The sequence below is a fragment of the Taudactylus pleione genome, unplaced genomic scaffold (assembly GCF_031769625.1).
Source record: "Taudactylus pleione unplaced genomic scaffold, aTauple2 ptg000685l, whole genome shotgun sequence".
In the NCBI taxonomy this organism is placed as follows: domain Eukaryota; kingdom Metazoa; phylum Chordata; class Amphibia; order Anura; family Myobatrachidae; genus Taudactylus; species Taudactylus pleione.
This window is the reverse complement of record NW_028285087.1, coordinates 4,060,820-4,075,389: the sequence shown is the minus strand read 5'-3', so window position 1 is coordinate 4,075,389 and position 14,570 is coordinate 4,060,820. Positions and strand designations below refer to the sequence as shown.

General features: G+C 50.9%; 1 protein-coding gene across 2 annotated transcripts; it reads right to left on the bottom strand.

Annotated features, from left to right (window-relative positions):
- Positions 1 to 750: 750 nt before the first annotated feature.
- NECAP1 (NECAP endocytosis associated 1) lies at positions 751 to 14,538 on the bottom strand. 2 transcript variants are annotated; one of them, XM_088456053.1, is made up of 8 exons: positions 14,360 to 14,538; positions 13,221 to 13,321; positions 9,744 to 9,848; positions 9,577 to 9,658; positions 8,076 to 8,184; positions 7,321 to 7,507; positions 2,546 to 2,636; positions 751 to 1,555 (listed from the first exon to the last, which is right to left on the bottom strand). In XM_088456053.1, the coding sequence occupies exons 1-8, from the start codon at positions 14,500 to 14,502 to the stop codon at positions 1,507 to 1,509; spliced, it is 867 nt and encodes a 288-aa protein (XP_088312179.1). In that variant the 5' UTR covers positions 14,503 to 14,538; the 3' UTR covers positions 751 to 1,506. The 2 variants fall into 2 exon arrangements, with proteins under 2 accessions (XP_088312179.1, XP_088312180.1); XM_088456054.1 differs by having other exon boundaries at positions 751 to 1,552; positions 14,360 to 14,537.
- Positions 14,539 to 14,570: the final 32 nt, after the last annotated feature.

The window sequence follows — 14,570 nt, the reverse complement described above, 5'->3', positions numbered from 1 at the left end:
CATACAGGCAGCTGCTGCCTGTCTGTCCTCAATGTATTCTAGCTTCAGCACAAAAGTGCTATCTAACTAATTACAAAACCCTGAGGAGGAATGTGCAAACACATCCAGCTCCCCTCTGTACGAACTAAGACTGAGGCTTGGAGGGGGAGGAGCTAGTCACACTTCATAAAATTTAAAGTGCCAAGCTCCCTCTCAGCACAGTCTATACCCTACTGTCTATGCTCTCCATTGTCCCCTAGTGGATGAAGGAGAAAAGGGCCTGATTCAAAGATGTGTACATTTCCAATGGTGGGGAGGGGACTGCGCATGACCTGTTCTGTGCATGTGATCGGGTCCTGCGACGTCGCGCGCAGTGCCTTATAAGTCGCAGCCTGATTGACAGCTCCTTTCGAAGCGGATTACATGGCCCTGGCAAAAACTTAGGTTTACTCAGACGGCCTCTGGCTACCCAACGGTGATCCGATGCTGCGCCCACGCCTCCCGCGACACGTGCATATGTTAGCAGCGCTGTTAGGTCAAGACGCAGCAGCAATGCTAACGGTGCACAACTCTGAAATAGGCCCCAAGTCATTTATTATAGCATAATATAGTGCGGAAGTAAGCAGCCTGTGTTGGCACTAGAAGTCCCAGCATGATCTATCAGACAGAGGGGACTTACAGTTCCAAAGGTTGCTTAAGCCTCATGTAGAGAAATGTATATGGCTGAGTGATGTGCTAATATCACCACAACAATAAAATGACACAAGTAGAGTTGATACATTTAATTTATTATTATATACAGCTTGTTCCTTTTATTCCATAAGGATTACTACATAATAAATATGCTTCATGGTTACGAGACAAAGTACACAAATCTAAATGACCCTACCGCTCCGGAGGGTCCCTAAGCCCACTCCACCTGCAGGAGAATATCGTAAAAGTAAACCCCACTTCTATCCAGAGGGAAAGTCTAACCGAAAACCTAATCATCCAATCACGGGGCGGTCAGGCTGCTGAAATGTTCTCTCTTTACAATGTCTTTAGGTATTCGATGAAAGTAAAACTTCCCTGCGTGATTCAGGAGGAAGAACCTTGTAGTGGGTCTGAGATGTGCTCATGGCAGGAGACCAATGGCTCCTGTGCAGTGTGGGCAGCTGCGTTACTAGTTCACCCTGGTTACATACGGAAACTATGGGGGTAGCGCAGTGCCAGCTACCGGTATCACAATATTACCCTGCATGCGTGCGGCCCCTGGAATGATAACGGAGGGACAGACTGACAACGAAAACGATGACACGGCAACAGAGAGGGTGCAGGCAGGGATGAGGAAGGAAAGGAGGGCAGGCTTGGCAGAAAGGAAGAAAGGATGAGATGCATGACACATTGTCCTCTTGGGAGTACCACAGAGACCGAGAATGTGGAGACGTCACAATGATACGCGTTACGGCGTGTGGCTGCAGTTCCTGCCAGCGGAGGGCGCTGTCTGTTCTCCAGAAGAGGGGAAAGGAAGAGTCCCAGCAGCAGGAGTTAGAACTGAACCCAGCTAGAAGACTGCGGAGCTTGAGAGGACAGACTGCTGGGCAGGAGAAAAACCGAATATAAGACAGAGGACAGAGCAAGCAGCAGGAGGGTCATCGTTACACAAGGCAGAAGTTAGAAAACTGTAGCAGGCATGCTAGGACTTGTCTCTCCAACTGTTGTAGAACTACATGTTGTCTAAGCCTGCCGGGCCGTATTCAAGCTCTCTCGCCGTCGTTAACTAAGCTCAAACACTGTACACCCAGGTAATAGTACATTTCCCAAATTTGTAACCACCCCAATTCTTTCAGGATACAACACTTGGGTGTAATACCATAAACACAGGCTCAGCAAAGCCTGACATGAGGGAGTTAATACCCTTTAGGGGTAAATTTACTAAGATGGGAGTTCTATTTAAGAAGTGATGTTGCCCATAGCAACCAATCAGATTCTACTTCTGATTTATCTGGCACCTTCTAGAAGATAATACCTGGAATTTCATTGGTTGCTATGGGCAACATCACTTCTTAATAGAACTCCCATCTTAGTAAATTTACCCCTTAGTCTCAGGCATGTTGTACCCACATCAGACGCGTTTATAACATTAGGCTCAAAGTAAACTGAATGTAACAGGAGACTACATGCATTACTGTACTACATCTCATATACATGGTCCTTCAATAAAGGGTGAGCTCCATAATATAGGACAACACTGGCAATATGTAGGGGGGAGGGACAGTGCCATTAACACCTTACTGAGACTAGCGGCACTAGGGCGCTCTCTGTACCCAGTGTTTCCCAGCATACCGCAGGGTGTCCCGGTCACACAACCAATGCTATGGATCACCTGTGTATAAATGCCAGGTTCTGTACATCACTATATGCGGCCACACAGAGCCCTACCCCACCATTAGCCTTAGACTGAATAGGTAACTTTTCTACATTATAATGCACCTGGAGCTGGAACGGTCACATGGACCCACCTTACATTATACAGTACGCCCGTACCCTGCAGTATACATCATATTTGGTGGTCCTGACTTCTCACCTGCTGGCAGTATTAAAATCACCCCACAGGTCCGCCGAGGCAGTGGCTGCTTTAGGTCCTGGCACTGGGGAACCCAAATCTAGCAAGATATCTGGGGACAAAACAGAGACGAAAGTAAAACGTGTTCATATGCACAAAAAGAAGGGTGGTGTTTCCAAACTAAGGGCTAGATTTACACAGCAACGGTTCATGTAAGAGGGCTAGATTTACACAGCAGCGGTTCATGTAAGAGGGCTAGATTTACACAGCAGCGGTTCATGTAAGTGGGCTAGATTTACACAGCAGCGGTTCATGTAAGTGGGCTAGATTTACACAGCAGCGGTTCATGTAAGCGGGCTAGATTTACACAGCGGCAGCTTATGTAAGCGGGCTAGATTTACACAGCGGCAGCTTATGTAAGCGGGCTAGATTTACACAGCGGCAGCTTATGTAAGAGGGCTAGATTTACACGGCAGCTTATGTAAGAGGGCTAGATTTACACAGCAGCGGTTTATGTAAGAGGGCTAGATTTACACAGCAGTGGTTCATGTAAGCGGGCTAGATTTACACAGCGGCAGCTTATGTAAGAGGGCTAGATTTACACAGCAGCGGTTCATGTAAGCGGGCTAGATTTACACAGCGGCAGCTTATGTAAGAGGGCTAGATTTACACGGCAGCTTATGTAAGAGGACTAGATTTACACAGCAGCGGTTCATGTAACAGGGCTAGATTTACACAGCAGCGGTTCATGTAAGAGGGCTAGATTTACACAGCGGCAGCTTATGTAAGAGGGCTAGATTTACACAGCGGCAGCTTATGTAAGAGGGCTAGATTTACACGGCAGCTTATGTAAGCGGGCTAGATTTACACAGCGGCAGCTTATGTAAGAGGGCTAGATTTACACGGCAGCTTATGTAAGAGGACTAGATTTACACGGCAGCTTATGTAAGCGGGCTAGATTTACACAGCAGCGGTTCATGTAAGCGGGCTAGATTTACACAGCGGCAGCTTATGTAAGAGGGCTAGATTTACACGGCAGCTTATGTAAGAGGGCTAGATTTACACGGCAGCTTATGTAAGAGGGCTAGATTTACACGGCAGCTTATGCAAGAGGGCTAGATTTACACAGCAGCGGTTTATGTAAGAGGGCTAGATGTACACAGCAGCTTATGTAAGAGGGCTAGATTTACACGGCAGCGGTTTATGTAAGAGGACTAGATTTACACAGCAGCGGTTCATGTAACAGGGCTAGATTTACACAGCGGCGGTTCATGTAAGCGGGCTAGATTTACACAGCGGCAGCTTATGTAAGAGGGCTAGATTTACACGGCAGCTTATGTAAGAGGGCTAGATTTACACAGCAGCGGTTCATGTAAGCGGGCTAGATTTACACAGCGGCAGCTTATGTAAGAGGGCTAGATTTACACGGCAGCTTATGTAAGAGGGCTAGATTTACACGGCAGCGGTTTATGTAAGAGGGCTAGATTTACACAGCAGCGGTTTATGTAAGAGGGCTAGATGTACACGGCAGCTTATGTAAGAGGGCTAGATTTACACAGCGGCAGCTTATGTAAGAGGGCTAGATTTACACGGCAGCTTATGTAAGAGGACTAGATTTACACAGCAGCGGTTCATGTAACAGGGCTAGATTTACACAGCGGCGGTTCATGTAAGCGGGCTAGATTTACACAGCGGCAGCTTATGTAAGAGGGCTAGATTTACACGGCAGCTTATGTAAGAGGGCTAGATTTACACAGCGGCAGCTTATGTAAGAGGGCTAGATTTACACGGCAGCTTATGTAAGAGGGCTAGATTTACACAGCGGCAGCTTATGTAAGAGGGCTAGATTTACACGGCAGCTTATGTAAGCGGGCTAGATTTACACAGCAGCGGTTCATGTAAGCGGGCTAGATTTACACAGCGGCAGCTTATGTAAGAGGGCTAGATTTACACGGCAGCTTATGTAAGAGGGCTAGATTTACACGGCAGCTTATGTAAGAGGGCTAGATTTACACGGCAGCTTATGTAAGAGGGCTAGATTTACACGGCAGCTTATGTAAGAGGGCTAGATTTACACGGCAGCTTATGTAAGAGGGCTAGATTTACACAGCAGCGGTTTATGTAAGAGGGCTAGATGTACACAGCAGCTTATGTAAGAGGGCTAGATTTACACGGCAGCGGTTTATGTAAGAGGACTAGATTTACACAGCAGCGGTTCATGTAACAGGGCTAGATTTACACAGCGGCAGCTTATGTAAGAGGGCTAGATTTACACGGCAGCTTATGTAAGAGGGCTAGATTTACACAGCAGCGGTTCATGTAAGCGGGCTAGATTTACACAGCGGCAGCTTATGTAAGCGGGCTAGATTTACACGGCAGCTTATGTAAGAGGGCTAGATTTACACGGCAGCTTATGTAAGAGGGCTAGATTTACACAGCAGCGGTTTATGTAAGAGGGCTAGATGTACACGGCAGCTTATGTAAGAGGGCTAGATTTACACGGCAGCGGTTTATGTAAGAGGACTAGATTTACACAGCAGCGGTTCATGTAAGAGGGCTAGATTTACACAGCGGCGGTTCATGTAAGCGGGCTAGATTTACACAGCGGCAGCTTATGTAAGAGGGCTAGATTTACACGGCAGCTTATGTAAGAGGGCTAGATTTACACAGCAGCGGTTTATGTAAGAGGGCTAGATGTACTAAGCAGCTGTTTATGCAAGAGGGCTAGATGTACATAGCAGCTGTTTATGTAAGAGGGCTAGATGTACACAACAGCGGTTCATGTAAGAGGGCTAGATTTACACAGCGGCGGTTTATGTAAGCAGGCTAGATTTACACAGCGGCGAGAACAAACGTATTCACGGATACCTGGGCGGGAAGGTGTTCTATACACTGGAGGATATACAGTACCAGTCAATAGTTTGGACACCCTCTCATTCTATGGTTTTTGTTTATTTCAATTATTTTCAACATAGTAGATTAACACTGAAGACATCAAAACTATGAAAGAACACATATGGAATTATGTTGTAAACAAAAAAAGCGTTAAACAAATCACAATATGTTATATATTTTAGATTCCTCAAAGTAGCCCCCTTTTGCTTTGATGACAGCTTGGCACACACTTGGCATTCTCTCAGACAGCTTCATGAGGTGTCTCCTGGAATGGTTTTCCAAGTCTTGAAGGAGTTCCCAGAGGTGCTGAGCGCTTGTTGGCTGCTTTTCCTTCACTCTGCGGTCCAACTCATCCCAAACCAGCTCAATTGGGTTTAGGTCGGGTGATTGTGGAGGCCAGGTCACCTGACGCAGCACTCCATCACTTTCCTTCTTGGGTAAGTAGCCCTTACATAGCCTGGAGGTGTGTTTGGGGTCATTCTCTTGTTGAAAAACAAATGATGGTCCCAGTAAGAGCAAACCAGATGGGATGGCATGGCGCTGCAGAATGCTGTGGTAGCCATGCTGGTTAAGTGTGCCTTGAATTTTGAATAAATCAACAGTGTCACCAGCAAAGCACCCCCACACCATCACACCTCTTCCTCCATGCTTCACACCAGGAACCACCCATGCAGAAACCATCCGCTCACCTTCTCTGTGTCTCACAAAGACACGGCGGTTGGAACCAAAAATCTCAAATTTGGACTCATCAGACAAAAGTAGAGATTTCCACTGGTCTATTGTCCATTCCTTGTGTTTCTTGGCCCAAACAATTCTCCTCTTCTTGTTGTTCATTCTCAGTAGTGGCTTCTTACAGATATACGACCATGAAGGCCTGATTCACGCAGTCTCCTCTGAACAGTTGATGTTGAGATTTGTCTGCTACTTGAACTCTGTGGAGACTTTATGTGGACTCTAATCTGAGGTGCTGTTAAGTAGCGGTTTCTGAGGCTGGTAACTCTAATGAACTTATCCTCTGCAGCAGAGGTAACTCTTGGTCTTACTTTCCTGGGGCGGTCCTCATGAGAGCCAGTTTCATCATAGCGTTTGATGGTTTTTGCAAATGCATTTGAGAATACATTCAAAGTTCTTGAAAATTTCCGTATCGACTGACCTCATGTATTAAAGTAATGATGGACTGTCGTTTGTCTTTACTGAGTTGAGTGGTTGTTGTAATCCATAATATGGATTACAACAGTAGTCAAATAGTGGTGTCCACTGTGTACTAACCCTACCTCTGCACAACACAACTGGTGGTCTCAAACACATTAAGAAGGCAAGCAATTCCACAGATTGACTCCTGACAAGGCACACCTGTTACTTCAAAACCATTCCAGGACCTCATGAAGCTGATTGAGAGAATGCCAAGAGTATGCAAAGCCATCATCCAAGCAAAAGGGGGCTACTTTGAGGAATCTAAAATATAAAACATATTTTGATTTGTTTAACACTTTTTTTGTTTACAACATAATTCCATGTGTGTTCTTTCATAGTTTTGATGTCTTCAGTATTAATCTACTATGTTGAAAATAATTTAAATAAACAAAAACCACTGAATGAGAAGGTGTGTCCAAACTTTTGACTGGTACTGTATATTATCTCTGATACCTGGGCTGGGGAGGCGTTATATAGACTGGAGGATATATCATCTCCGATACCTGGGCTGGGGGAGGTGTTAAATAGACTGGAGGATATATCATCTCCGATACCTGGGCTGGGGAGGAGTTATATAGACAGGAGGATATATCATCTCTGATACCTGGGCTGGGGGAGGTGTTATATATAGACTGGAGGATATATCATCTCGGATACCTGGGCTGGGGAGGGATTACATAGACTGGGAGAAATTAATTATCTGATACCTGGGCTGGGGGAGGTGTTGCTTGGCTGCAGGTGTGGAGGATCAACATGATTAGCAACAGGTACAGAAGTGGTCACAGGGACAGCGGGTGCCGATATTTTACCCCCTGGAGGAGGAGGAAGCAATGTAAGACCAGCAGCTCCCATGTTCCTCTGAGGCTTACAGGAACCGTCCTTCTTCTTCATATGCTAAAAAAAACAAACAAACACGAGATTAAAGGAAAATTGCACATAAAATATTTTTCATGTGTATATGAATAAGGAGCCCCATTTCTTAGAAATAGCGGTACTGTTCTGAACATTAGCATTCCTTATCTCTATATACCCCAAAGACTGGCAGTGCCTTTTGTATTAAGGGACTCACACCAAGACAGCTGCTCCAATAAGCAAGTTAAACATTTCCCGGTGTAGCAATGTCCTGTCCATGTTCTGTCCTGGCAGTGTCTCTGTATATGCATGGCCTTAGGTTACACAAAAAGAGCTAGAGGGAGTGGATTGATCTTTGAGATCCCTCTTTGCACTCCGATAACAGTAAAGCGCCTGCTGACACCGTCTCGTTAGCGATCAGAGTCAAACCCTGAAAACGGTTGACATTTGGTCTTCAGAGGTTAAGAAATTGCAGAGGCCCCATACACTGTAAATAGGCCAATAAACAAGATGCTAGATATTGATATGATAGAAAGCTGCCAGTGCTGTGTTTAGTACAGAAAATACATATACATGCATTATACAATCATGGTAACCATACCGCACATACCCCAATGTTAAGCTTGATTGTCTGCCCTTCTTTGAACCCCAAATCCAGCTTGGGGTGATTGTCCTGTCCTTGGGGCTCTTTGGAAAAGTCAGATTCCTGTTTCACCCACCTGTGGCAGATTACAGGTCACCGTCAGTCATTGGTGATAGGCGATGAGTCCCTATACAACGCTAGGAGCGGTCACGCTGCAATCCTACGGAGTGGAGCGAGGACTGGCACCGTATCTGTACAGATAGTCAGTACTAAGGCTCAGCGTGAGCAGAGAAACAAGGGCCGGATTCAGCAGCGGACACAACGATGCAATTATTTGACAATGCGCACGCGTGTAAGTCGCACTGCGCATGCGTCACAATCGCTTTGGGATTACGTACGCACATAGGAATCAATTGCAAGGAGATTGTTATGTGGTCAGCGTTTGGGGGGCGGTAACAGAGGGGTGCTTAGGTAAACGCAGGTGTGTCTGACCTTTTAAACGCCGTTCTGTGGGCGTGCATAAATTAGCCATTGCAGTGGCTTTCGCAGCACGAGACCTCTCAGCGTGTAGTATTTGAGACAGGGGGACCTGCCGCAATGGCCGCATGGGTGTCCGATCTGCGTAGATGTTACCGATGTTTACGCAGGTATGCGGTGTCCTTATGCCCGGGTAAGCTTTTCACTTATTAGCATATTTCGCAGCTGCGATCGCATTAATGTCCTCTGAGGAATCAGGCCCAAATACCACAGTATAAATTATAGAGGCTCACAGGCCATTTCCCCAACTGTACCTCTATGTGTGACAAGCTGGAACCCATCCGATATGTGGCCATACACTGAGATATTTCACAGGAGTGTGGTTTGAAAAAAATTGTTGACATGGTCATTAGGTCAACAAGCAATATGTCGACATTCACAAATGTTGACACCAGAATGTCGACGTAGCATTTTGCAAAATAAAAAGAACGCAAAAATGTTTACTGACGACATTCTGGTGTTGACATTTTTATTGTTAACCTTATGTCTATGTCAACATTCAGAACCCGTCGACATTCTGGCCGGATCCCATTTCACAGTGTATGGTCACAATATCTGCGTTCCTCCATTTGGGAGGATACATTTCCTCGTTCCTCCCGTCGGGCGGTTGGCTGCACATGCAGCGTCAGATGTGGACGACCAATTATAGGCTCTATCGGACATGATGGATGATTTTCCGTCGCGGTAACAGTTTAATTATTGACCTTATTAGATGAATATCGGCTGGTCAGATAGGACAGTGTATGTCCAGCATAGGGATTCTCCTGGGAGAAGGTGAAACCTTATGAATTACGATCTGTGCATGTAGCACAAACCGAGAGGAGACCTATAAACTCCAAAAGGTTCTCATCTTACACTAGGCCCAATAATCCATGATCCGGCATTGCAGAATATAATGCTGGATTGCCAATGAGGCCTATATAATAGGATTTTCATAGCACAAAACCTGTTCCTGTTCTAGGTCCAGGACATCGCACTGTTTCACACTCACTTAAAGTGATCCTGTAATGATACATTGAAGTCAAACGCATCTCCCCGATCGGAGAACCCAATGCCAATGAAAGCGCTTCTCCCTGAAGAAGAGAAGTGGTCAAACATAATGATAAGCCCAATTCCGAACAACATCTCCCCTGATTTTCTCACTCTCATCATACAAACCATTTCCATCCTGGATCCTGATTACAAAGTAACGGCTAGAATCAGTCACTGTTTCCACTGCAATTCCAGGAAACTGGTCAACTGGGGCCTGGGCAAAGAGTTCCCCTGGGTGAGAAACAAAGACCTTACTGAGAGTTATGCATTGCTGGACAGTGCAGAGTCCGTGTAGACCTGTTTCGCATCAAACCCAGTGTTGACAGCATATTTGGGCAGTATGCCCGATCTAGGAAAAGGCGATGTTATCGATCCCATCCCTGGCTAATGAGCAGTTTATACAAGCACCTGACTTAATAGAGAAAGAACCGAGAGTGCTATGGCCTGATCTGAAGTGAAAAGTCTGCAAGCACACGATCAAGTAGTAACATCTATACAGATCCACCTTATTCCTAGCTATAAAAATCTTGATGTCTCCAAAACTTGCCTTGTTAATAGTGTATATGATAAAATGTACTGTGTAAGAAGTGCACATGGAGAGTGCCCTGGTCTCTGAAGTCTGCAAGTACTGGGCTGGCCTGAGCTGGACCTGACCTTTCTATAAATCAGATACTCTCTCATCAATTGTGGGGATTGTCAAAAACATTGGTTTCCAGGTTACAGCTGATTTCTCTGAGAATGTGCCTCAAGGGGGGGGGAGATGGCAGTGCTCAGTGCCCTGCAGAAGGCTGGGCCCCACGATGGTAGGATCCACACACACAGTATCACAGGGGGTGCTACGTGGGGCAGCAAAGTGAAACAGGGTGGGGGGCTTAGGTAGGGCACAGTTAAACGGAGGAATGGCAGAGGTGGGGCACAGTGCTACAGGGTTATAGCGGGAGTGGGGTACAGGGCTATAGGGGGTGGAGGAGGTGGGGCACAGTGCTACGGGGGGATGGCGGAGGTGGGGCACAGTGCTACGGGGGGATGGCGGAGGTGAGGCACAGTGCTACGGGGGGATGGCGGAGGTGAGGCACAGGGCTACGGGGGGGAAGGCGGAGGTGAGGCACAGGGCTACGGGGGGGATGGAGGAGGTGAGGCACAGTGCTACAGGGTTATAGCGGGAGTGGGGTACAGAGCTATAGGGGGTGGAGGAGGTGGGAAACAGTGCTAAGGAGAATGGAGAAGTTGGGGGAAAAGTGCTACTGGGGGGATGAAGGACGTGAGAGTGCTATGGAGGGATGGCAGAGGTGGGGCAAAGTGCTATGTGGAAACAATGATTGGTGGGGCACAGTGCTACGACGGGGTAGCGGAGATGGGGCACAGGGCTACAGAAGATTACGGAGGTGGGGCACAGTGCTACGGGGGGGAATGGCGGAGGTGGGGCACAGTGCTACGGGGGGGAATGGCGGAGGTGGGGCACAGTGCTACGGGGGGGATGGCGGAGGTGGGGCACAGTGCTACCGGGGGGGGATGGCGGAGGTGGGGCACAGTGCTACGGGGGGGATGGCGGAGGTGGGGCACAGTGCTACGGGGGGGATGGCGGAGGTGGGGCACAGTGCTACGGGGGGGATGGCGGAGGTGGGGCACAGTGCTACGGGGGGGGATGGCAGAGGTGGGGCACAGTGCTACGGGGGGGGATGGCGGAGGTGGGGCACAGTGCTACCGGGGGGGATGGCGGAGGTGGGACACAGTGCTACAGGGTTATAGCGGGAGTGGGGTACAGGGCTATAGGGGGTGGAGGAGGTGGGGCACAGTGCTACGGGGGGATGGCGGAGGTGGGGCACAGTGCTACGGGGTTATAGCGGGAGTGGGGTACAGGGCTATAGGGGGTGGAGGAGGTGGGGCACAGTGCTACGGGGGGATGGCGGAGGTGGGGCACAGTGCTACGGGGGGATGGCGGAGGTGAGGCACAGTGCTACGGGGGGATGGCGGAGGTGAGGCACAGGGCTACGGGGGGGATGGCGGAGGTGAGGCACAGGGCTACGGGGGGGAAGGCGGAGGTGAGGCACAGGGCTACGGGGGGGATGGAGGAGGTGAGGCACAGTGCTACAGGGTTATAGCGGGAGTGGGGTACAGAGCTATAGGGGGTGGAGGAGGTGGGAAACAGTGCTAAGGAGAATGGAGAAGTTGGGGGAAAAGTGCTACTGGGGGGATGAAGGACGTGAGAGTGCTATGGAGGGATGGCAGAGGTGGGGCAAAGTGCTATGTGGAAACAATGATTGGTGGGGCACAGTGCTACGACGGGGTAGCGGAGATGGGGCACAGGGCTACAGAAGATTACGGAGGTGGGGCACAGTGCTACGGGGGGATGGCGGAGGTGGGGCACAGTGCTACGGGGGGATGGCGGAGGTGGGGCACAGTGCTACGGGGGGGAATGGCGGAGGTGGGGCACAGTGCTACGGGGGGGAATGGCGGAGGTGGGGCACAGTGCTACGGGGGGGAATGGCGGAGGTGGGGCACAGTGCTACGGGGGGGAATGGCGGAGGTGGGGCACAGTGCTACGGGGGGGAATGGCGGAGGTGGGGCACAGTGCTACGGGGGGGAATGGCGGAGGTGGGGCACAGTGCTACGGGGGGAATGGCGGAGGTGGGGCACAGTGCTACGGGGGGGAATGGCGGAGGTGGGGCACAGTGCTACGGGGGGGAATGGCGGAGGTGGGGCACAGTGCTACGGGGGGGAATGGCGGAGGTGGGGCACAGTGCTACGGGGGGGAATGGCGGAGGTGGGGCACAGTGCTACGGGGGGGGGATGGCGGAGGTGGGGCACAGTGCTACGGGGGGGATGGCGGAGGTGGGGCACAGTGCTACGGGGGGGATGGCGGAGGTGGGGCACAGTGCTACGGGGGGGATGGCGGAGGTGGGGCACAGTGCTACGGGGGGGATGGCGGAGGTGGGGCACAGTGCTACGGGGGGGATGGCGGAGGTGGGGCACAGTGCTACGGGGGGGATGGCGGAGGTGGGGCACAGTGCTACGGGGGGGATGGCGGAGGTGGGGCACAGTGCTACGGGGGGGATGGCGGAGGTGGGGCACAGTGCTACGGGGGGGGATGGCAGAGGTGGGGCACAGTGCTACGGGGGGGGATGGCGGAGGTGGGACACAGTGCTACCGGGGGGGATGGCGGAGGTGGGACACAGTGCTACCGGGGGGGGATGGCGGAGGTGGGACACAGTGCTACCGGGGGGATGGCGGAGGTGGGGCACAGTGCTACGGGGGGATGGCGGAGGTGGGGCACAGTGCTACGGGGGGATGGCGGAGGTGGGGCACAGTGCTACGGGGGGGATGGCGGAGGTGGGGCACAGTGCTACGGGGGGATGGCGGAGGTGGGGCACAGTGCTACGGGGGGGATGGCGGAGGTGGGGCACAGTGCTACGGGGGGATGGCGGAGGTGGGGCACAGGGCTACGGGGGGATGGCGGAGGTGGGGCACAGGGCTACGGGGGGGATGGTGGAAGTGGGGCACAGGGCTACGGGGGGGATGGCGGAGGTGGGGTACAGGGCTACGGGGGGATGATGACAGGTGGGAGACACTGTGTCTGGGTAATATGCGACGTGTCTGTGGTACCTGACACCTTGTCTTCCAGCTTGATGAAGGCCACTTTCCCCTTAGACGTCAGCCTCATTCTCCCTGTCCAATCCGGCTGATCCAGCTTCCAGTCCGATGCCCTGAGATAGGGATAGACAGGCAGAGGCGGGTGAGAATGGAGAGACTGGCAGGTCAGGAAGTATTATTGGGGTGACAGGGCACATATTATGGTCAGGCTAAGTATTGGGGTGACAGGGGGCAGTGTATAGGGGTGTTGGTATTTGGGGTGACAGTGCACAGTGTATGGTGGTGCTGGGTATTTGGGGTTACAGGGCGCAGTGTATGGGGGTGCTGGGTATTTGGGGTGATGGCGCAGTGTATGGGGGTGCTGGGTATTTGGGGTGATGGCACAGTGTATGGGGGTGTTGGGTATTTAGGGTGACGGCACAGTGAATGGGGGTGCTGGGTATTTGGGGGTGACAGGCACAGTGTATGGGGGTGTTGGGTATTTAGGGTGACAGGGCACAGTGTATGGGGGTGCTGGGTATTTAGGGTGACAGGGCACAGTGTATGGGGGTGTTGGGTATTTAGGGTGACAGGGCACAGTGTATGGGGGTGTTGGGTATTTAGGGTGACAGGGCACAGTGTATGGGGGTGCTGGGTATTTGGGGGTGACAGGCAGTGTATGGGGGTGCTTGGTATTTAGGGTTATGGCACAGTGTATGGGGGTGCTGGGTATTTATAGTGACAGAGCAGTGTATGGGGGTGTTGAGTATTTGGTGGTACAGGGCACAGTATGGGGGTGCTGAGTATTTGAGGTGATGGGGCAGTGTATGGGGTGCTGGGTATTTAGGGTGACAGGGTACAGTGTATGGGGGTGCTGGGTATTTAGGGTGACAGGACGCAGTGTATGGGGGTGCTGGGTATTTAGGGTAACAGGGTAGTGTATGGGGGTGTTGGGTATTTGGGGTAACGGCACAGTGTATGGGGGTGCTGGGTATTTAGGGTAACAGGGTACAGTGTATGGGGATGCTGAGTATTTGGGGTACAGGGCACAGTGTATGGGGGTGCTGAGTATTTGGGGTACAGGGCACAGTGTATGGGGGTGCTGAGTATTTGGGGTACAGGGCACAGTGTATGGGGGTGCTGAGTATTTGAGGTGTCCCCGGGTCCCTCACCTGTAGCCCCGGTTGGACGCCCGCGGTGGGATCCGGTAGACACTGATTTCGGGCTTCACACACAGCACGGACTCGTACTCCGCCTCCGCCGCCATCTTTACCGACCCCAAGCAGCTGGCGGGCCGACTTCCGCTCGTCACCATGGAGACCGCATCCGGGTCCCGCCTTGTCTGTCACATGACTGGTCTAGTCTCCGCCCTCGTACGGCCGC

What these genes read in the sequence shown, in the direction of transcription:
- NECAP1 (XM_088456053.1), bottom strand. Translation starts at nt 14,502, where the DNA reads ATGGTGACGAGCGGAAGTCGGCCCGCCAGCTGCTTGGGGTCGGTAAAG. An exon ending in CAGGATCCAGGATGGAAATG is followed by an intron (nt 9,659 to 9,743) that starts GTTTGTATGATG and finishes TCTCTTCTTCAG; the next exon opens with GGAGAAGCGCTTTCATTGGC. An exon ending in GATTTTAATACTGCCAGCAG is followed by an intron (nt 1,556 to 2,545) that starts GTGAGAAGTCAG and finishes TCTCCTGCCCAG; the next exon opens with CAGTCTGTCCTCTCAAGCTC.